The following is a 21,060-nucleotide window of genomic DNA, read 5'->3' as shown; positions in this document are numbered from 1 at the left end:
CTGAAATGATAAAAAAATTCTCATTCGAAGACATTTTGGCCACCTCATACATTTAGATTCAATGATTAGTTAATCTGAGTATTTGAAATTTTATCTGGAAATTGAAAGAAAATATATAGATACTATCGTGACTATGGATTGGACAATCGAATATAACCTATATGACAGCACAGACACTTTACCTGCTTATTACATTACTCTACCGTACAGAAACAGAAAGTACACAGAGGTCTATATTGTAATGACAAGGATGTAAGGATGATGGCTGTGGGTTGATTGATAGACCATAAACTTGGTGAGTTGGTAAAGCCTATCTGATTATAAAAAGCTTACCAACAACGATTAGGTAACTAACTAACTGGCCTTTAGTTTTAGACTACATTGAATTTGTTCTTAATCTTTTAGGTATCATCACCTACATTTCTAGCCTACCGTACCGGTAGACAGAGATTTTTTCTGCTGCTTGAATTCAGTTTTAGGGGAATTTTATAGCCTAGTAGGGGGAGCGCATGCACTGCCTAGGCCTAGGGCTTAATTATTTGTAGTCAGTAACCTGTCTGTGGTTTAGTTTCACGATAGGATATTTTCACAAACCACATGCCCATCCTATATAAAAAGCTTACCACCAAGGATTAGGTAACTAACTAAATTAATTGCTTCCCACTCGCCACCCTTTTGGCTACTGAATTCATAAGAAAATATCTTATGCATGTCATTTTTGTTCATGGATAGGCCTATGGATTTACTACAGCCCTCTTTCGTATTGATTATATTACAGGGCCTGTATTGCAGAGTACTGGTAAAGTATTGAGGAAACTAGAGAGCTACTACGTGTATATTGATTTAACCATCATGCTCTGTTGATGGTACATTGGTTTCCATTTCTGGTGTATTAACCTGTTCAACCATTTACATAAAATATTCATCCATTCAGAATTACAGCCATATTAACTATTTAGACCTAACTCCATCAGTACTTGTAGATTTCACCCATTGATCATGTATCCTTTCAATACCAGTACATAATACATGTATTCAAGAGACCTATAATAGTCGAGCACTCAATACCCTGGTACCCCAAAATCTTTTTTAATTCATTCATCATATTCCCTTCTTTCTAACTTTGATTGTAGGCCTAGGCCTTTCTGTTATTTGTATTAGAAATGGTCACCTAGAAACCCATTCTCATTCAGAGACAGAGGGACAACAGTGGTCCTGTTATTCTTATTTTCAGCATGTTGCTATTGAATAACCGGTTATCGTACTTTTTAGGCTGACTATTGACGATGGATTTGATTTGATGCTTAAATATGTCGGTATTCAATTCGTCATTACATACGATTACTAAAGGGGGGCTTAATGTGAAATGTGACCGATACTATTCACAAAATCGAACGGTTATTCTGTATGGTGGTTATGAAGGAATACCTCAAACGCTGATACTCAATGTAATTGGATGGACGGTAAGTTTCCATAAGCGATTCACACTGAGTGAAGACATTCGATTGATGCAACAACTTTTCATAAGCCTAATTGGTATGAGCTCTTACAATTTCTTGTGTATAGCTCAGTTGGATAGCGGGTGAGAGGCGTACACATTAAATATTCATTGAAAGCTCTCTGTAGGCCTGATGTATTGAATAATTATCGTCGTTATTGTTGATGGTTTAACAATTTGTTTTCGATATTGATTTCATTTACTGGTACATATGTTCCGGAATTTAAGCTATTTAGTTCAAAATGCTACCATTGACCTACGCCTTGACCATTATACAGGAATGAAGAATTTGCGCCTACTTAAATTTTGCTTTTAATAATATGTATTTAGATAATTAAAACGACTGATTCATCAAATTTTTCAACCCATTTCTGTCGAATACAATCAAAAGACCGCACAACGAAATGAACCTACAGGGATAGATCCAGGGAAGAGATTCAGGAGGGAAAAAGGGAATATTTCACTGTTTATTTTATGGTGAATTTTGTTATATCCAAAAGAGGGGTGTGGATCCATTGCAGTTTTTGAATTTTGGCCTGATGAAAACATTGATATTTATTATCTACCTAAGAAGGCAGTCAGTTTGTTTTCAGATTTATCGATCTTGGCCTTAAAACAGGGCAACTTGAAGACAATTTTAGGGGGCTCATGAAATGTGGCTTTCTGTGCCTCATTCCAATAGAATGGCAAAATAAAAAAATTAAACCTTCAACTGCAATCGATTCATTTAAGATTTAAACAGTTTACCATGATTCTGTGTGTCATCCAATGATGCATCAAGCAAGCATTCATGCTTTTTATTGGGCTGTCCTTCGTTTGGCATTAATTATAACATCCTGTTTGAAACTCATTTTTTATATGATGATTATATGTTATGCATGGTCATTTGTCATAATAACTTATTGTACATACTTTCAGGTTTTGCTATTTGGATTTTCGATATTGCGTAAGATTGCGTGGGATTACGGTCGAATCGCCCTCGTCAGTCGAAATGAGGAAAGGTAGGAATAGATCATCATCATCATCATCATCATGTAGCAAATAGTAGGCCTACCGGGGTTTGGGTTACAAATGAAATATTACAATATCTATTTCTATTGCCATACCAGTAGTTATGGCTGATACCACGTTGTTTAAGGATTGAACCCTGGGAATGGTTATAATATCTAGAGACCGTTTACTGTTTGAATACCATTGAAATTACCACAGTTTTTAACACCAGTTTATTGGCATTATATTGATTTATATTTTCATAGTTTGTTTGATTTTCTGTTGGTTCAGTACTGCTCGGCTGCGCTTCAAGCATCGTGCCGATTATTTGTACACGCAGCCACCTGAGTGTGCTCTCTGAATTCAATTATTGACTTGACTTAAGTGCATGAGCTGAGATCTATCAGAGATCTATCGTAGTATTCATTCAGCGAAATAGATCATTACCAAATATTGAATTTCATCTGCAGAGATCATTATGGATCATTTATTTATAGCTCATGGAATTTTGATGCGTACGATGAATCCTAAAGTTGTTTCCAGCCATTTCAATTATTTTACACGTATATAGTTCTAGGTATAGCAAAACATCTGTTACTACAACAAACACATAAACAGGTGTTACGTCTACTGGTTATTGCTACGTCAATGAATTATCACGGTTTGAACCAGTTGAATGAGTTTGGGACACATTAGAATTTCTATCCATCTTATTTCTTTTTTCAGGAGTCTGTTATACGGGACGTCAAAATATAATGTGTATGAAAAAATTGTTTATCATTTATTTTAACCATGGATGCGTTGTGGGTTCGAGGTGTTTACTAAAAAATGCTTAGATTAATGATGAATTCCTTTTCAATTCCTTAGAGTGATAGATTCCCATACTCACTATTTGCAATCACTCTGTCTGTTTAGGCTGCTGGTAATTTTATGCATGGTGGGTTTTCAGAAGCACCTAAAACATTGTGATTTCAAATGGAATTTGACTATTCTGACAGGAATTTTCGCTATCCTATTTAGTTGTACTGAAAGGTTCTATCATAGACTTTCTATACATGGTATTATCGCTGGCTGACTATTGCTCTGTGATGCTATTGCTCTGATGGTAGATGCGTCATTCTATTAGTTCAGGGTTCACGTAGCATGATTCAAGAGCTGCTATTTAATCAAATTTTCATGCTCGCCGGGTATTGCTTACATTCGCTATCAAATCTACTTAATCCAGATTGGTATTCTAGACACCTTAACAATTAAAATTTACTGAGATAATGGATAGGACATATTTCAGATTCTAGACTGAATTTGCCCTTATTCCAACTGAATGGATTAAGTGGATTTGCTGTAAACTCACAATAGCTAAATGACTTTTGAACAGTTACGACTAACCGTTAAGAACGTTCGGTTATGGCATATTGATTATGGCAAATGCACACTGCTTGCGTTGAAGTGTTTCATACCAATTGTTCGTTTACACGAAATGATGAAAATTCAATAACGCTGAGTACGTGTGTGATTCATTGAAATAATCCGTATTATTTTCGTTGTTTCGTTGAATTATTCATTATTACTTCAAAATTATTAACTACCAGGTAGTTGTTATGAATTTATCATGATCTCGTTACAGGCCTATCCATCTACATCCTCCCCGGCAGGGATTCGAACCTGATGGCATCGAGATTGCCACGGCACGGCCCTGCCATAATCGACCGTGTGCGCAGATACATGCGCAGTTCAGATGATGTGATTTTTAGCCAATCAGAAGTCCCGTTTTATTTTAGCCCGGGTTTTCCCATTTATAGTTCTTCCTTGAAATTTGCCTCAACGATTATACAACGAGCAATCTGATTGGTGCCGCCAGTTTTCATTCGGAAAGCTGCGCATGTACCTGCGCACCCGGTCTACTGATGCAGGGGTTCGTGCCGTGGCTGAGTGTAGCGATGCCATCAGGTTCGAGTCCCTGCAGAGGGAGGATGATCCATCTAAGATCGGATACACTGATCCTGAGATGACACATCTCAGTAAAACTTATTTGAGCAGTGATATTTCCTGTAATCTAAGGCTCAAGGTTCTCCAGGTGAAAATCCTCTGAGTTTCAAATATCTCTTTTCAATCAAGTGGCTGAGACTAATGTCTAGACCATCGTATTTTTCATATTCAGACAGTTCTTAGATATTTAATTCGAGATGTGTCTGGTTTGAAGTCAGATATCAGCATGACAGCTACGAGCGCTGTTCTAATTTGACTGTATTAAGGCAATTAGTAAGAATGATAATATTGACGGATGGCATTTGATAATATGAAGATAGCCTGAAAACAATCCAATCAGCGGATTGATGCTTGATGAATGTCTATCAGATTGCCTGTGTATGTGCGTGAAATGCTAATACGTTTATGAGGTAGAATCTGAGAATGTTTGGGAGCAATCAATGATTGCTCTGTAATGAATGTCGTGTTTTGTCTTCAACTCGAGCAATAGAATCTATGAATTCTATCAAAAACACTTTAAGGAGGAGGTTTATGTATTTTTGTTTCTGTTCATGATTTTGTCTCGAGAAGCCTCCTGCTGTTGACACTATACTGTCGTGCATTGTACTACTGAACATAAGGCTGCATGTGATGGTTTTATTACCATGTAATATCCATATCTCCAATAGCTGAAGGGTTGTTATGACTAATGTTCCCATTGTCAAACGCTTTCATGAATGATAATTTTCTCCCTTTGGAAATCTATTCCCTCGTTCATTTATTCAACATTTTAATTATTAGAAAAACCTTCGTTGCGTCTTCCAAAAAACAACTCGTGTCTGTATATGAAACAATTCATTTGTATATACGATATTTTCAGATGGACTCAGCTATTTTTTGGAGATCATGAAGGTGGAAATCCCCAAACGGTGAATGTGGGCTCGCAAGAATCTTTAGATACTAACATTCGACTACAAGATAAGGTAAAATGTCACTCCTACGATGAATCAAAGAAAGCTTTCTCACAGGAATAACTGGTCTATCTCAATATTTATGTGACGGTTTTATCTGCTAAGAGCCTATAATAGCTTGCACAAGCATCCAGTTAATGATTCTTCCACACTGTCACTAAGTATCACAGAAAATCCAATAAATGTTGTAGATTTAATACAAAGCATTATTTATCGATGTATTAGTAATTTCGAGTCATTAACAACGACACACTGCTTCACCTTTTCAGGGTCTCTGTTCGTGGATAGTAGCTTTCTTCAGAATTAAGTAAGAATGTTTCTTCTCAATCTATTCTGTATCTATTTATCGTTCGGTGTCGTGATGATATATAATAAAATATGATTTTCATACTGACTTATACCGGTGTTACTTAAATTTATAGGGATGAACATATTCAACGGAAAAGTGGTAAAGATGCAGTTCAATATTTGTCTTTCCAACGATACTTGATACTCTATACAGCAATTGTATGTGTGTTCTCCATTGCTGTTGTGTTGCCTGTCAACTTCATGGGAGATTTGGGTAAGTTTTCGGGGTTCGATCCGCCGGGTATTCGGGTATTACTCCCAAATACCCGAGTTATTGTCCGGAGTTTTTCGATGTATATACATTTTAATATCTACTTTTCCAGAGGGTAATGATCAAACATTCGGACACACGACTATCAGTAATGTGGAATCTGGATCGCCCTATCTGTGGGTACACGCCGTACTAGCCGTTCTGTTTCTAATAATAGCCGTGTATATGATGCGACACTTTTCCGTCAACCTTAACTACGAGGAAGACGAACAGGTATGCGTCGAGAATGTGAAACCTTATTATCTGTCGGAACGCTGAAGTGCGGCTGTGTAAATTACTTTGTAGATACCATAAAGAGTTGAATTGAAATGTGACTACAGACATGTAGACTGCACTGCTGGCTAATCATACCTCGTCGTTCGTAACAATGAGCAACACCTGAGGCATTATGCTCTGGATTTTACAATTAATTATTCAAAATGTAATTTCACCGTATGAATTCATGCATACGCAGGTTATATAATAAGCTAAGAAAATCAGCTCATTTCATTTTTGGTAAAGAGTCGAATGATCGATAAAGCTAAAACAGAATTGCAACTAAAACAAAATTCATCCTTGAAAATTAACAACTACCCATATTTACAATATGAATAGGGCCTATAATCAGTTTATTTATTATATTTTTTAGGCTACGCGTACTTTGATGGTTTCACACATACCTAAAGATCAGTGTTTTAAGAATGTGATTTTGCAACACTTTCAGTAAGAATCCAGTGATGAAATTAATTGATTCATGGAGTATTATAGATTTTCATGCAAATGAGTGAATGTTTTTACATTTCTAGGGAAGCATATCCCGAAGCTGTTATTCAGGATGTCCAGTTTGCGTACAACATCACTAGATTAGTTAAACTTGATAAAGATAGGTCAGTCACATGTTGTAAATCTATGTATATATGCTACTATGGGCATCGTGATCTAGAAACCGCATTGTTTTCTTCAGAAATTTTGCTACAGAAGGACGGCAGAATTCGGAGATGATTTACAATAAAACCGGTATTCGTCCGATGATCAGACCGTATTATTTCGGTCAGTTATGTTGTTGTTGTGAGCCGTGTACGGAGGATACTGCTGTCAATGAAGACGGTGAAACTGTCACTAAACCGAATATGTGTAGTAAACTGTGCTGTTGTTGTAGAGCTTGCGCGAGACAAGTAAGTTTGTCAATATCTCTTGATGATGGGAATGGTCATCGACCAAACTGGTTTAGTTTATATTAGATATCTATACAAAGCCCTATCTGAAACTCGACACCATTAGGTTTCTCCCTAGCTCCCAACGATTTTTCTCGAAGCCTCCAAAAAATTCGGATTTCTTTGGCTTAAATGACTTATGTCTTATTGTTGTATACCGGTTGTTGCTCATGGTGGATTTGTATTTAATGAATCGTATCTAGGTAGATGCAATAAACTACTACGGGGATGAAGAAGCGCAACTAAAGGCGAAATGCGAGGACGAGAAAGTGAATGCATTTCAAGATGCTCTGGGAATTGCGTTTATAACGTTTGAAGAGGATCACATGGCTGCACAGATTTACAACGACTTCCGTGCTTCGTGTAAAGCTTCAAGTAATCCACATTCATCGAGTATTGGTCGTGAATTAGATGTCACTGATTGGTCTGTGAAATATGCTCCTGCCCCGGATAACATATATTGGTAAAATTTCCGTGTCAAGATTTTTCTCGTGCAGTAATCAACATTGAACTCTTGTTATGCACTGATCTTTATAAAATCCTGTCATCTATTTCAGGGAGAACCTGGCAGTGGATCCAATAGTTTGGTGGATTAAAGCTATTCTAATCAATCTTATCGTGTTTCTCTTGCTGTTCTTCCTAAGTACTCCAACTATCATAATGAATTCACTCGATGAAATCCACATCAGAAAAGGTCTTGAAGAGACTCATGTAAATATTTCAATCGAGAAATTAATGTCTCTTCCTTAAAGTAGTAGAATTAGATGTATAGGATTTGTACCCGGTATTCGTTTTGATATTGTTTCAGAGTGCAATCCTTGTTCAATTCGTACCAACTTTGATATTGTGGACATTTGCAGCTTTATTACCGCAGATTGTTTATTACTCAGATCAGTTCATCGGCCACTGGACCAGGTATGTTTGAAACCAGTAACAATCTACTGAAGTGAAGTTTGATAAATGTCTTGAGCTGTTGATAATTTTGCCATTTATTTCTCAGAACTGCAGAACATCATGCTGTGATGAGGAAGACATTTTTGTTCCTTCTAGTAATGGTGGTTATATTACCATCATTAGGATTAACTAGGTTTGTGTCACTATGTTCAATCATAGACTTGTTAGGCTTGTGCTGATTTCAAAATATACTGAAGTCCAATTTTACCGATTAATTTCAGTGCCAAAGCATTCTTTGAGTGGGCAGTTAAAGATAAAGATCGAAAATTCAGATGGCAGTAAGTATTAACTCAATGAGGTCATATTTGCAACATATATATTTATGATGTTAATGATGTATTGTATTTAAGGTGTGTATTTCTTCCTGGAAACGGTGCATTCTTTGTCAATTACGTCATAACATCGGCGTTCATCGGAACTGGACTCGAATTGATTAGATTTCCTGAGTTATTCATGTACGCAATAAGACTACTCGCCGCTAGATCAGCTGCAGAGAAAACTGCTGTCAGAAAGGTAACACGTCAATACACTATACGCTATTAGACAAAATAATACCATTGTAAATTTTAGATTTTGGAGATGTGTCAAAATTGTTCTTGTTTTTCTATCAGTCCAATGGTTTAGCGACCTGATCAATTCTGAATTTGAAGTTTTCTACTGTGATATGATCAAATGCTTTATTCATATAGGATTGATTATATGTTTTATATTGCAGGCCATTATCTGGCAGTTTCAGTTTGGATGTGAATATGCATGGATGTTATGTATTTTTGCTGTAATCATAGTTTACAGCATTCCATGTCCTCTGATTGTACCATTCGGTAAGTAACTAAATATACACATCAAAATATACAAATGAATTTGGAACTGAATTGAATAAATCACTGTATTGTTTTTTATTTATTTACAATTTCAGGTTTAGTTTATCTATGTTTGAAACATGTCGTAGATAGATATAACATATATTTTGCCTATGGGCCGTCACGCATTGATAAAGATATACACGCTAGTGCTATTAACTTTGTGATCGTTGCTATTATACTTCTACAGTTTAATGTTGTCTTCTTCTCTGTGCTGAGATCAGGTAATTATTTTAAACACTCTTAATTACGTCATCGAATTATCTTGTCATCCTACAAATGTCAATGATATGACATTTTCTAAGATGGGATATTTTTTCTAGTCATAATCTAACTTATCATTTCAGAACAAATGCATGGTTTATCAGTGTTCTCAATGATTGCTCTGTTTGTTACACTTATCATCTTCTTTGGCCGAGTATTCTTTGGCTGGTTCAAGGGATTGAGTCCAATAACATATAAGGTAAGACAACCGTGCGTGTTTGTAACCATAGCAGTTATTTTTTGAAATCACATTTCAACTGTCTTGAGCACTCATATTTATTCAAATATACTTTGGTCTTGCTTTGATTTTCATGACTAGTGTTTCTGATCCCCAATTATCTTGGGCCATGGTTTTTATGGCTGCTGTTTTATCTGTGTGTTTTCATTGATCATATTTCTGACAAAATGCTTAGTTTTCCCTGTATACCTACATGATGCTTCTCAATACAAAATAGAAAAACCCTCCTCTTAGTTTCATTAGATGAGAAAAATAGACAGTTGGTGGTGATGGCTGTATGATATGATATGATATATATATTTGGTGGTCTTTTTGGATGAAATGCCAATGCCTTGGTCCATTATATTTCCAACTAACGACAAACTTATATCAGATTATAAAGAATAATGTGCATTTCAGTGTTGGACGCCTTTGATAAATCAACATACATTAATTAAGGAGGTAATATCTAGCACAAACTATGCTGAAAAGCGGGGCTTGATCTTGAAGGGTATCAAACATATATAAATGTAATGGAATGGTTACGGAGATTCAAATCAAAATTTATTCACAGTATTTTTGTTATATAAATATATGAAATCGAATAAAATGATGGTAACTGAATAACTGATTCCTATTGGTGTCTTAATGGATAGATAAGACTGGTTGTTTTATCTAATTCAATGTAAAGTTTCGTAAGAGCCAAAATCCCTGCTTGGGTTAAGCAAAGATTCACTGACGGTTTCTAAGGATCTTTCCACCTGTTTTTTATGGTCAGTTCTGCTCAACTCATTTCACACTTTCATTTGGAATGTTTATTTACAGCGCTGCTCACAGAGAGAGGTAATACATCTATATGAAAATGATGTGGATGTTGATGATGATGATGAGGTTGAATTAGACTGTGATTTAGAGATACAGGTTCGATGTCTTTCACTAAGGATTTTATGCTATCATGTGGTCCTATTTTATAATGGGACTCTTGTGGTGCTGCCGCTTTGGATGAAATCTAATAACATTTGACTTACCATTAGCACTTGTAGAAACAAAGTCTAACAGTCTCATAAGGCGTGTTCATGCAATAACAAGTAATTTCCGATAATCAAATCAACTAAATCCTAGTTAGACAAAGTACCGGGTATGTCTGTATATGTCACAATGTAGCCTAGTTATTATGTCCGTACAAATAAGGTGTTCATGTTATTGAAAGCATGTCAGTGTTTTATACCATGTACATTAACAGAGCTGCCAACTGTTCCTGATTTTCAGTATTTGCTACTATTCTATAAGGAGAAATACTGATTTGATTTGTTTTATGCATACGGAAATATGAAATATGTTACTGAGTGTCTTGCCGTTGATTTATGATTAATTTTGACATTAATGTTCATTTTCATATTTCAATGAAATGTAACTGAAAAAAATTCAATTTGTTACTGATAGCACTTTTTAGAGGTTGGTAGCCCTGCATTAAGAACCAGTCTTAATAACGATTCTATTAATCTTTAGCTGTATCCGGTAGAACATCTTTTTCAGGAGTCACCATGTCTACTACGTGTATTCTATGCATGAGTTTTGCATGGATTTTTCATCTTGATGTACATAAGCTATTTCATAGTTACCGTACTTGATAAATAACAATCTTTTCAACGATTTTATTTCAGCAACTCGAGACCCCAGATATTAGTATTAAAAACTCAGCCCTTTGTAGAAATATCAAGTCTCGACTCGAGTATTACATTTCACCGGTAGGAACATTCCCCCTGGTGTTTCGGCTTCGATTCGGTGATTGTGTTTTTGATATGAAAAATGATACTGCCTACAACCCCGCGCCACATTGGGAGTCTTTGATCTGAACGACTTTTTTCTCATATGCGATATAATTCTTCTTTAAACACAGCTTTTTGAAGTCAGTTCTAACTATTCGCTACCGTAGAACCTCCCTTGACTATAACCCGCTGGTTTTTCGCTAAATGTTATGAAATAACAGTAATAGTGCTTACAATTGTTTTCATTTTAGAAAAGCTAACTGTTTTGATTTTTGGATCGAGGGGAAGTTTTTTGCTGCTCTTCAATCACGTTTTGCTAATCATCTCTATTTAGAAATTAATGCTAATGCATATTAATCATGTTCTCCCATTTTAACGTTTACAGCAATTTTCCGAAAGAGAAGCAGCTCACGATGGACAAAAGGTATTTATCGCAAACGCTTTAAACAACCTCAATCCTTAAAATAGGTGAAATCGACATGTTGTCATTTTGTGTTTTTAAGCCATTTGTTCCTAATGTTCTTATGAACGATAAGTCTAAACAAAACGGAACCGTCACTAATCCTGCAACTTCGACATACGGTACAAACGTTGATACTCCTCAGTCATCACCGGAACACGAAGTCCAGCAGCAATGATGAGAATACATTCCCGAACGATATCGCAAGAGACCAGATATTTTAATAGCCAAGATGTTATTGAAAACGAGAATGTCTGATACAAATCCATTGTAATGAACTACAGATAATACGTGTCTTAGAAGGGGCAAGATATCTACATATACGATACAGCTATAGTAAACTCGCTGTATTTTCTGGAGGGTGACTAGAGGTATATTTAGACATAGAAAAATATTTCAGAGCTTTATCTAATACTGAACAAGTAATGATTGTTTTTTGTTTCTCGAATTAGGATATGCTATTACTAATTTTTACTAGAATAAAGCATTTATATGTGTGTTACATTGATATCATATTTCATGTATACGATTCAGAGGTTTAAATCAACACAAAGTAGAAAACTTCATCCTCTCTATAAGCCAACCATATGGTATTTGAATCCCATTCATTTTAATGGACCAAGTAATTCAGAAATTACGAGCTATAACAGAGTCTTATCTCAATCAATTTGCATTTTAGGTAGTTACAAATAGTAGCTTGTTATTGTATCTTGTTCTTAGTTATTGAAATTTTATTTTACTTGATTATTTACTACAGTAGGACTCGATTTGGATGACTAAGGGACTGCCCAGATTAAGTAAAATCCAGATTATGAATATCTGGTAATAGTTTACATGGTTCCAGATTAAATGGGCCAATAGTTCATCCGAATTAAGTGAAAAATCCGGATTGAAAGATCCGAATTAGCAAGTTATACTGTAGATCATAAATCAATAGTTTATTTATACATCGTAGTTGACATTTTCAGTTGTAAAAGAGTAAAACTACTCAATGTGTTAAGTTTGAGATTATGTATAAGATATTTGATGTGATGTAACGTAATGTATGAAAAACGTTTTTGAAAAAACTTTTAATTTCTGTTACGGTTCTATATTTAATGAGTCTACGTAAAACGATTCATTAGAAGTATATTTTCTGCAATATTTTCCAAGTAAACGCTACTATTTAGGAATTATGATAAAAGCAATGAACTCATAAGTGCAATAAAATAGATATATTGTTCAATTAATGAAACAATAGCTTCAGTCAGAAAATCATTGCCTAATGAGTGTAAAGATGTTTCATGTTTGTATGTGTGTGTAAAGTGATTGTAATTTTATTTTGATTACACCTCGTAACAGAGTTTAAAACAAGTACTACTTAATTCATCTACAACCACAATTTTCATCGATTTGTATTTCTTTCACTTGTACGATATACAGAATATATAAATAGTATTTCATCTTGCAGTATTTCATAAGTTACGAAGAGCCATACCTTGGATCAGTTGTAAGTTATACTTAACAATATAGTGTAAACTGCAAATTTGATTTTCTTGAATACATTTAGTCTGATCAAACTAAGATTATCATTGTGTATCAAAGAAACCGTTTGATATCTATGTGTATCAGTGAATCTATCGATATCCATGGTGTATCAGAAAACCTTCCGTGTTTCTTTTATCATGTTTAACATCATTCAATACATCATATGAGATTTCAATATATCATTTAAAGATCGAAATTTTGTTGTTTGTTGTTCTTTAATGATTGTTTCTTCTTACTAATGCTCTCTGTTCGGAATTCTGACCGCCGTTGCACTGAAAATCTGTATTGCTTGGGAAAACTATTTTCCCTAATTTAGGACTAAAAGGATATCAGGATATACATTCCTGATCATGGATTCTTAAAATGAACACGGTCTAATCTGAGTAATCATTCTCCAAGATCTGATCTTCATGTGTCAAACGAAAATTCCCAAGACGGAGTAACTATTTATAGCCGCCTGGCCCTGATGCGGCCACTAGTCGTCTGATCCACGATTGCATGCACGGAGATATACTCACTGCGAGGGGCCTTCGAGAATTTACCAAGAAGTTCAAATCAGATGAACAAAACTGATTTAAAACACAAAAAAATCAAATAAAAGGATGATAGAAATTTTATTTAGTTTTGATTACGAAAAAAAACAATAACAGATCTAAACACAATATTGCACTTAATTGTTTTTCGGTAGAAAATGCTCTCGCAAAACAAATCACGAAGAGAGGACATAACCCTTACGAATTGCCGCGCAAGCGAATAGCTAACTGAAGATCTTTAGGCATTACTGTCACTCTCTTAGCGTGAATTGCACATAAATTGCTGTCAACAAACAAACCAATTAAGAAATCTTCAACAGCAACCTGAAAAACAGCAAAAGCAATATTGTTAAGACTAGAAATTGATTATAACATCTTGAAAGGTGACTGAACTTTCAAATGAATCCAATCAGTTGTCCCCTATCGTCGAGATAAAACACTAATTTCCCTACCTGAAGGGCTTCTAATGCCACGCTCTGAAATCTCAAATCAGGTTTGATACTGTGTGTGATTTCTTTAACCAATCTTTGGAAGGGCATCTTTTTTATCAACAATTCTGTAGATTTCTGAAATTGTCGAATTTCCCTCAGGGCAACTCTGCCTGGTCTTTTTGATTTCTTTATTCCTCCTGTTCTTTTCGTTAATGCGATGGTTTGTAGTAATTTTTTTTTGCTCGCCAAAGGAAGAACAGCTGGTTTATTGAGTGGTTTGAATTTTGCAGTTAATTGCTTTGTCCTAGCCATAGTAATGTATGCACCTGCAAAATTAAGTTCTCACATGAATTAAAAGGTATAAAACGTCTCTGAGTTCTCATAGAATTAAAATTGGAATATCATATGTAATAGTTGATACATGGTGTGGAGTTAGTGAAAATCAATTCGGACACCGACCCGCTGCTGAGAAATAAGATGACCATAAGGTGCTGCCACCTGGCACTCTAATTCTCATTTCCATGAACATAAAAAAATATTTATCTCTTTTAGCCTTTCTTTTATCAAAAATAATTCAAATATAGATTCCCTTAATCATGTTATCGATAATTTTTGGTACCTTGATATCAAGTCGGGCTTAGAAATTAGAGAATTATTCCAAAAACTGAATGATTTCACGCGTCTGCATGGAAGGGATCTCCTGCGAATAACGTCATTATAATCAAGGGAATCCCAGTGAAAATGGCCGCGCCCATGAATGACAATCTTGCTTCAGTTTTAAATGAAAATACGCGATTAAAATCTATCATCGAGGATAAAGACAGCGAAATCCAACGACTTCGTGAACTTCTTCGTGACCAGGTCTCTGACCCGATTTAATTTCTTCCATTCACAGGTTTTAGGATTAGCTTAAAAGCATACAAATGAAGAAATGCAGATAGGGCTACAAAAAAAAGATTTAAGTCTAAGACGAAGGCGAGTTAATATATACGTAGTTCAAGTATTTGTTATTTAAGCTTTTATTTGTAGGGTAAAAGTAAAAACGGAGATGCAGATGTGGATTCAACTGAGTTGAAAATTCACAGAAAACCGACGCCACTTTCTTCATTGCGCCCTTGTAACAAATTACCTAATGAGAAAATTCAACGGTATTCACGCCAGTTGATTTTACCAGAGTTAGGAGTTAAAGGTATTCCTTTTCTTCTGTATCTTTCGTCTAACAGTTGACAATTACAATTTTTACTAAAATTGTATATAATTGATTCAATATTTTCAGGGCAATTGGCATTATCAAAATCATCTGTATTGGTTGTTGGTGCTGGTGGATTGGGATGTCCCTGTGCAGTGTACTTGGCGTCAGCTGGGATTGGTAATTTCTTTCAAACTTAAATCCGTATCAAATTCGTGTGATATTAAGCAGTTTCTGAATGGACTAATTTGTATAATGTAGGACGTCTTGGAATTGTTGATTATGACGAGTCTGAAATCAGTAACTTACATCGCCAGATTTTACATACAGAAAGTGGTGTTGGCTCTCCAAAATCATTGTCTGCTGCAAATGCCTGTAAAAAGTATGAGTTCTGTCGATTCATAATTCATGATTTAAATAATTGCTGAAGAAAGCTCTGTATATTATTTTTTTCATTGAATTTTTTTAAAGGCTGAATTCAGACGTCCAGTATATACCTTACCACATACAGCTCAGCAGCCTGAATGCATTGGACATAATACGACAGTATCCTTTATACTTAGTAAATAATTGTTTAAGTTCAGAATTGCATGGATAGAACTAATCAATTTATATCATGTGTCCTTAATGAATTAAAGATATGACATAGTGGTTGATGCGACCGACAATGTGGCGACTCGTTACCTGCTCAATGATGCTTGTGTTTTGGCCAAGAAGCCACTTGTTTCTGGAAGTGCACTGAGATTTGAAGGACAGGTTTGTTTTGAGCCTGTCTCCATTGAAGGTTCCAGTGTATGAACTGATTTTAACATTTATAGTTGATGATTTTCAGTTGACGGTTTATAATTACGATGATGGTCCTTGCTATCGATGTTTGTATCCCACTCCACCTCCCCCTGAAACGGTCACTAACTGCTCAGATGGCGGAGTTATTGGTGCAGGTAATTCTGTTATCACTAGTAGACAAGCTTGAATATGGATCAGTTTCCTAATAGATTTGTATAAATGCACGCTTTCAGTACCTGGTGTTATTGGTTGCCTCCAAGCATTAGAAGTTATCAAGATTGCTGCGAATACTGGGAGTATCCTTTTCGTCGAAAAACTTAGAATCAAAACTTTATGTTCATTTTCAAATAAGATTATTCTCTTTAACCCCAAACCTTCGTACAGCTTCTTATTCTCAAAGATTGTTATTATTTGATGGTTTAGATGGAAGCTTTCGAACAATTAAACTACGACTGAAACAGAAAACTTGTGTCGTTTGCGGTGATCGACCATCTATAAAACAGCTCATTGATTATGAACAATTCTGTGGTGCAAGTGCCTCAGATAAGGCAAGTGATTTTCCATCTTCTACCAGTTAATAAACATCATAGTTCTTGCACAGCAAACTTCATTCCATATTCTTCAGACTAAGGACTCAGCCACTTGTTATTACCGGTATCATCATTGGCTAATTCTTAGAAACCTTGTGTAAGGCAGAGTGAATTTTAGAGGCTTTTTAAAGCTGTTCAAATTGCTTTTCTGTTCCAGGCTAAGTGTGTAAGGCTGTTGCATTCAGATGAAAGAATTACTGTTAAGGTATGGTGCACCACAGATAAGTGCATGAATAAGCATTCAATCAATATTTACTGGTATATGTTATTTTGTTTTGACAGGAATTCAAACAAATCCGTGATGAAAAGAGGCCTCATATACTAATAGATGTGCGATACCCGGTTGAATTAGATATTTGTCAACTTGATGGACACATCAGTATCCTTCGATAGAATTAATACAACATTCTACTCTCAAATAAATTGAATAGATACCTTACAGCTTACTGTTACAATACTTTAACAACTGAACAAGATATTCCAATAGATAAAATTGCAGGAGAGCAAGAACTTTCAAATCTCGAAGAACAAATTCTCTCATTTGGTGATGACTATGTGTCAGGTAGCTGTACAGATGATTTTCATGTTCACGTTAAGCATCAGACGAGTAACTAATTAAACAATCTTTTATATTTTAGTATTTGTCTTGTGTAAACAAGGAAATGATTCTCAAAGAGCTGTTCACATCTTGAAGGACAAACTCCGCGCTACGCCTGCTGTATTCAAGGACATCAGAGGCGGGTTATTGGCTTGGGCCGAATCCATCGACCCAGCTTTCCCAAAATACTGAACATCCCGAATCAAATGAATAGTACTGCTGTTGTCAGAAACCAAGTGTTGTCAACCAAAATGTGTTCAAAAAGTCGTAGCTTCGATCTAGTCCTAGTCTATTTAAAAGACCTTCCTATTCATCTTAGGATCTACGTAGTCAATTTTGTAAAATCATGTAAAGTAAAACGAAACGCATACCTGCTGTTAAACAATTTATTATTTCAATAAATGGTATAACTTTAATGATTCGACCGAAAATGGAAGTGACTAGATCTCTATCGTCATAACCTGGAAGTAGAAAAAATTGTTGATTTTACCATGATGAGTGCTGAAATATTGAAAAAGATTTCGATATTTGTTAATGATATGGAGACAGGATGATTAATTTTAAAGAGAGTTCAATTGCACAATTTTTACCTGCAATAAAGTTTTAAAACTGTCGATATATTTTCTGATTTCTTTGTTAATTGTGAAATCTTTTGAATTTGTGCAAATAAAATCAAACTGTTACTAAGTTTAGTTTGAATTGTTTGTCAATGAAAGGAGGATGGATGAACTATACTCACGTAACTTCTCTGTGTTTTCTCTTCTCTTGGAATTTGAGTTTATATCTTCTATCAAACCTGATAAATAAATCACTTGAATTCAAGCATAGCTGCTAATATTCCACAGAGTAATTCAGATTTATTGAAAGTTCACAAATTTAGATTTCTGAATTGACGGGTACCGAAAAAGGAGGAATCTGTAATACTGATAGTTTATCGATCTAATTATTCAGTTGAAACTTACTTGGCTTTTTGTCTAGTTTCAATGATATTTCTTTTCTGAAGATTCTTAAAACGATCAATAAGTAAATGTCCCTCGGGCTACAACAAAAAGAAAATATTTCTTATTCAGTTAAAATGCGCATTTAATGTTATGATTAGTCTGAATTTATGGTAACAAACCTTTAACTTCCGCAATGAACCTTCAAGTTCCTGTGTCATTTTAACTTCCAGATCTGGCTCTTCAAATCTTCGGTTTGGTTAAGGAGAAAAATTTTACGCAGCAAGAGAAAGTCATGCAATGTCACTATTTCAAAGGATACTTCATTTTCCCTAATTTTTTAGTTTTATAAGGCTCCTGCAACTGGGCTGCTTTTTTAATCAACCTCCTCTCTTCAATCAGTCTTTCACGTTCGGATACTTCTTTCTTTAATGCTTTCAACCGGAAAAACTCATTATCCTTTGACTTCTTTTCTTTAAGCATTTGCATCTCTACTTCCTACGATCAAAACAATGTAATCATTCCTCAACACCAAATATATAGTCACACAGGAACATAGTCTTAAAGAGTAGCGATTCAAACCTTGAGTTTCTGTTTCTTTTCTTTATTTCGTTCCGTCTTAGTTTTCTTATCTTCTCGTCTGATTGGTGGATTGACTGAGAGTTTTTCCAGCTCTTCCGGGGTGTGTTCCATATCTTCGTCGTCATCTTCATCATTAAACAGCCCACCACTCATTTCTTTCAACCAAGTCTCCTAAATATATTAATATTCACCAGATTTACTGTTCTATCCTAATGATCACATTTGGGTGAAAAACATCCAGTTTTTTCCCCTTAAATATGGAGTTCACAGATTTTCAGTTTTATGGGCTGCAGGAACCCAGAGATCAATAATTCATTCGTTCTAATTCTGCATAAGGTCTTTAAGTGTAGTGAATCTAAGAATAGTCCTTAAAGTAATAGTATTATCATTATTAGTTTGAATAATAACTCACCGCAGTTGGAGCATTTGCTTTTGATGGCATTTTGGCATCTGTTGCACGAATAATTTTCATTTCAGCTTTTTTCTTTTGAATTTCTCTTTGAACAGCCAAATCAATGAGCTCCTAAAAGTAAAATGAATGATAGAGGTAAATTTATAACATGGGTGCACTAGACAATCAATAGTCTTTTCATTTACTTTATGGTCTTCATATGATGGATTGTAAGATGCACCAGGATGGGCCACTTCGACTGCATCTATTGCTGATGGCTTTTTCCTCATCAGTGGATACTGTAAAACATTAAAATCATAAAATAACATGATGAAATATTTTTAAGGTCCCAAACATGATATATAGGCCTAGTTGCAGGTCAACTAAAAACAAATAATCTAGGTTAATCTAGTACAGTTTTACCTTGATAGGCATTTTCTTGGTAACTCTCATGTAATGTTCCTCTGTGTGAAGTGGATCAGTTACAACTGCAAAATGAAGCACCATTTAAGCAAACAAACATAGCTTAGTTTCTAAATAGAACCGACTAATCTTTTTTACAGTTTAAGTTTGAAGTGTAAGTTTAATAACATGTACCTGGTTCAGACTCCCATAAATCATACGTTGCGCACAGTTCTTTTGTTTTTTCTTTTAATGCTCTATCACGGAGTCTTTGTGAAAGTTTCCTGTTTCTCTCCACTAGAAGTTGTTTTTTCGAGACGATACCTTTTTCACGGGCTACTTTTTCTTTAGTAGAAAGACGTTTCTCAAAATTCTTTCGGACATTTTTGCCACTGAAAGAGAAGAAAAATTGTACCCAGCTATTGTAAATTGTTATCTTCCATCTTTCTATTTACCAAAAACTGACCTATTAACTGGTTTGATATTTGGATCTGGTTCTAGATTCTTCCAACATCGAAGTTTTCCAATCTCTTTCCTTTTGCGTTTCACTGGTAAAACTATAATTGAAAGTAAATTTATCAAAGTTGCAATCTTACTAACATTTAATACTTCAACTTATAGATTTCCATACCTTTCTCAACAGCTTTTTTAGAATCGACAAAGAATAATGCTTCATCAGGTTTTTCAGCCACCAATCCACTGGAATTGAAGTTTACATTATATGAAGCAAAGATACACATACAATTAATTACTTCACAACACAATGTAGTCAACACTGTGTCTGGAATGGAAGGCTACCAAACGACAGCGACACCACACATGCCCCCAGCAAACTTACGTCATAGCCTACCTCATTAGACCTCTTACAAAATAAATACAGCAATTCTTTAGACGTTGTAACCATTGTTGGATTTTGCGAATACATATAAATTCAGGATTCTATTTACTATCATTAACCTCAAGCAATAAAATTTAATTTGACTTTTATTTTGGGTGACATTATTGACTGTAAAATTGATTGAATAAAGATGACGATCATTAATTCGTACCCAGTTCTTTCCTGGAGGCGTTTATCGTCTAAATAGTCTTCGACATCGTTGATGTCGATGTGTTTTCGCCAGGATTTCTTCTTGTTTTTATTCACGCGTTGCTTTTTGCCTGCTTCCATTTTGGCCTTATGTATGATAACTGCTGAGAAAGTCAGGCCGAAACGACCACAAAATCCTATTTACACACTTGATTTTGAAAACGTATGTCAACAAAAGAGCTAAATCGAAATAGATATAAGGCACTTACATCTTACAAAAAAGTCATTTTGCATTTTCATTTGAAA

The 21,060-nt window shown here is 35.1% G+C and overlaps 4 protein-coding genes across 5 annotated transcripts; 2 read left to right on the top strand and 2 right to left on the bottom strand.

Moving 5' to 3' along the window:
- The first annotated feature begins 155 nt into the window (after nt 1-155).
- On the top strand, nt 156-13,478 carry LOC141907008 (mechanosensitive cation channel TMEM63B-like). Of its 2 annotated transcripts, XM_074796545.1 has the most exons (24): nt 156-295; nt 1,273-1,463; nt 2,417-2,499; nt 3,215-3,247; nt 5,334-5,436; nt 5,694-5,731; nt 5,847-5,986; nt 6,096-6,256; nt 6,672-6,745; nt 6,829-6,909; nt 6,987-7,197; nt 7,440-7,699; nt 7,794-7,947; nt 8,045-8,151; nt 8,237-8,323; nt 8,412-8,468; nt 8,541-8,703; nt 8,906-9,011; nt 9,107-9,274; nt 9,398-9,513; nt 10,357-10,452; nt 11,196-11,279; nt 11,686-11,724; nt 11,804-13,478. In XM_074796545.1, exons 2-24 carry the CDS (start codon nt 1,311-1,313, stop codon nt 11,936-11,938), a joined length of 2,649 nt encoding a protein of 882 aa, XP_074652646.1. In that variant the 5' UTR covers nt 156-295; nt 1,273-1,310; the 3' UTR covers nt 11,939-13,478. The 2 variants fall into 2 exon arrangements, with proteins under 2 accessions (XP_074652646.1, XP_074652654.1); XM_074796553.1 differs by lacking the exons at nt 10,357-10,452; nt 11,196-11,279.
- Nucleotides 13,479-14,018: 540 nt separating this feature from the next.
- LOC141914946 (histone H3.3-like) lies at nt 14,019-14,563 on the bottom strand. The gene is made up of 2 exons (XM_074806297.1): nt 14,273-14,563; nt 14,019-14,144 (listed from the first exon to the last, which is right to left on the bottom strand). Exons 1-2 carry the CDS (start codon nt 14,561-14,563, stop codon nt 14,019-14,021), a joined length of 417 nt encoding a protein of 138 aa, XP_074662398.1.
- Nucleotides 14,564-15,000: 437 nt separating this feature from the next.
- LOC141912014 (adenylyltransferase and sulfurtransferase MOCS3-like) lies at nt 15,001-18,069 on the top strand. Its single transcript, XM_074803173.1, has 13 exons — nt 15,001-15,112; nt 15,281-15,440; nt 15,528-15,620; nt 15,702-15,822; nt 15,912-15,986; nt 16,079-16,196; nt 16,273-16,381; nt 16,460-16,522; nt 16,611-16,774; nt 16,974-17,021; nt 17,099-17,195; nt 17,292-17,378; nt 17,455-18,069. The coding sequence occupies exons 1-13, from the start codon at nt 15,005-15,007 to the stop codon at nt 17,604-17,606; spliced, it is 1,395 nt and encodes a 464-aa protein (XP_074659274.1). The 5' UTR covers nt 15,001-15,004; the 3' UTR covers nt 17,607-18,069.
- Nucleotides 17,787-20,911, bottom strand: LOC141912021 (ribosome biogenesis protein NOP53-like). The gene is made up of 13 exons (XM_074803184.1): nt 20,777-20,911; nt 20,359-20,426; nt 20,194-20,284; nt 19,923-20,119; nt 19,749-19,813; nt 19,532-19,624; nt 19,347-19,457; nt 18,935-19,105; nt 18,675-18,850; nt 18,535-18,601; nt 18,377-18,453; nt 18,154-18,210; nt 17,787-17,875 (listed from the first exon to the last, which is right to left on the bottom strand). The coding sequence occupies exons 1-13, from the start codon at nt 20,893-20,895 to the stop codon at nt 17,869-17,871; spliced, it is 1,299 nt and encodes a 432-aa protein (XP_074659285.1). The 5' UTR covers nt 20,896-20,911; the 3' UTR covers nt 17,787-17,868.
- Between the last annotated feature and the right edge of the window lie 149 nt (nt 20,912-21,060).

The sequence above is a fragment of the Tubulanus polymorphus genome, chromosome 1, assembly GCF_964204645.1.
Source record: "Tubulanus polymorphus chromosome 1, tnTubPoly1.2, whole genome shotgun sequence".
In the NCBI taxonomy this organism is placed as follows: domain Eukaryota; kingdom Metazoa; phylum Nemertea; class Palaeonemertea; order Tubulaniformes; family Tubulanidae; genus Tubulanus; species Tubulanus polymorphus.
Note: the sequence above shows the minus strand (reverse complement) of the source record. Positions and strands in the feature narration are given on the sequence as shown.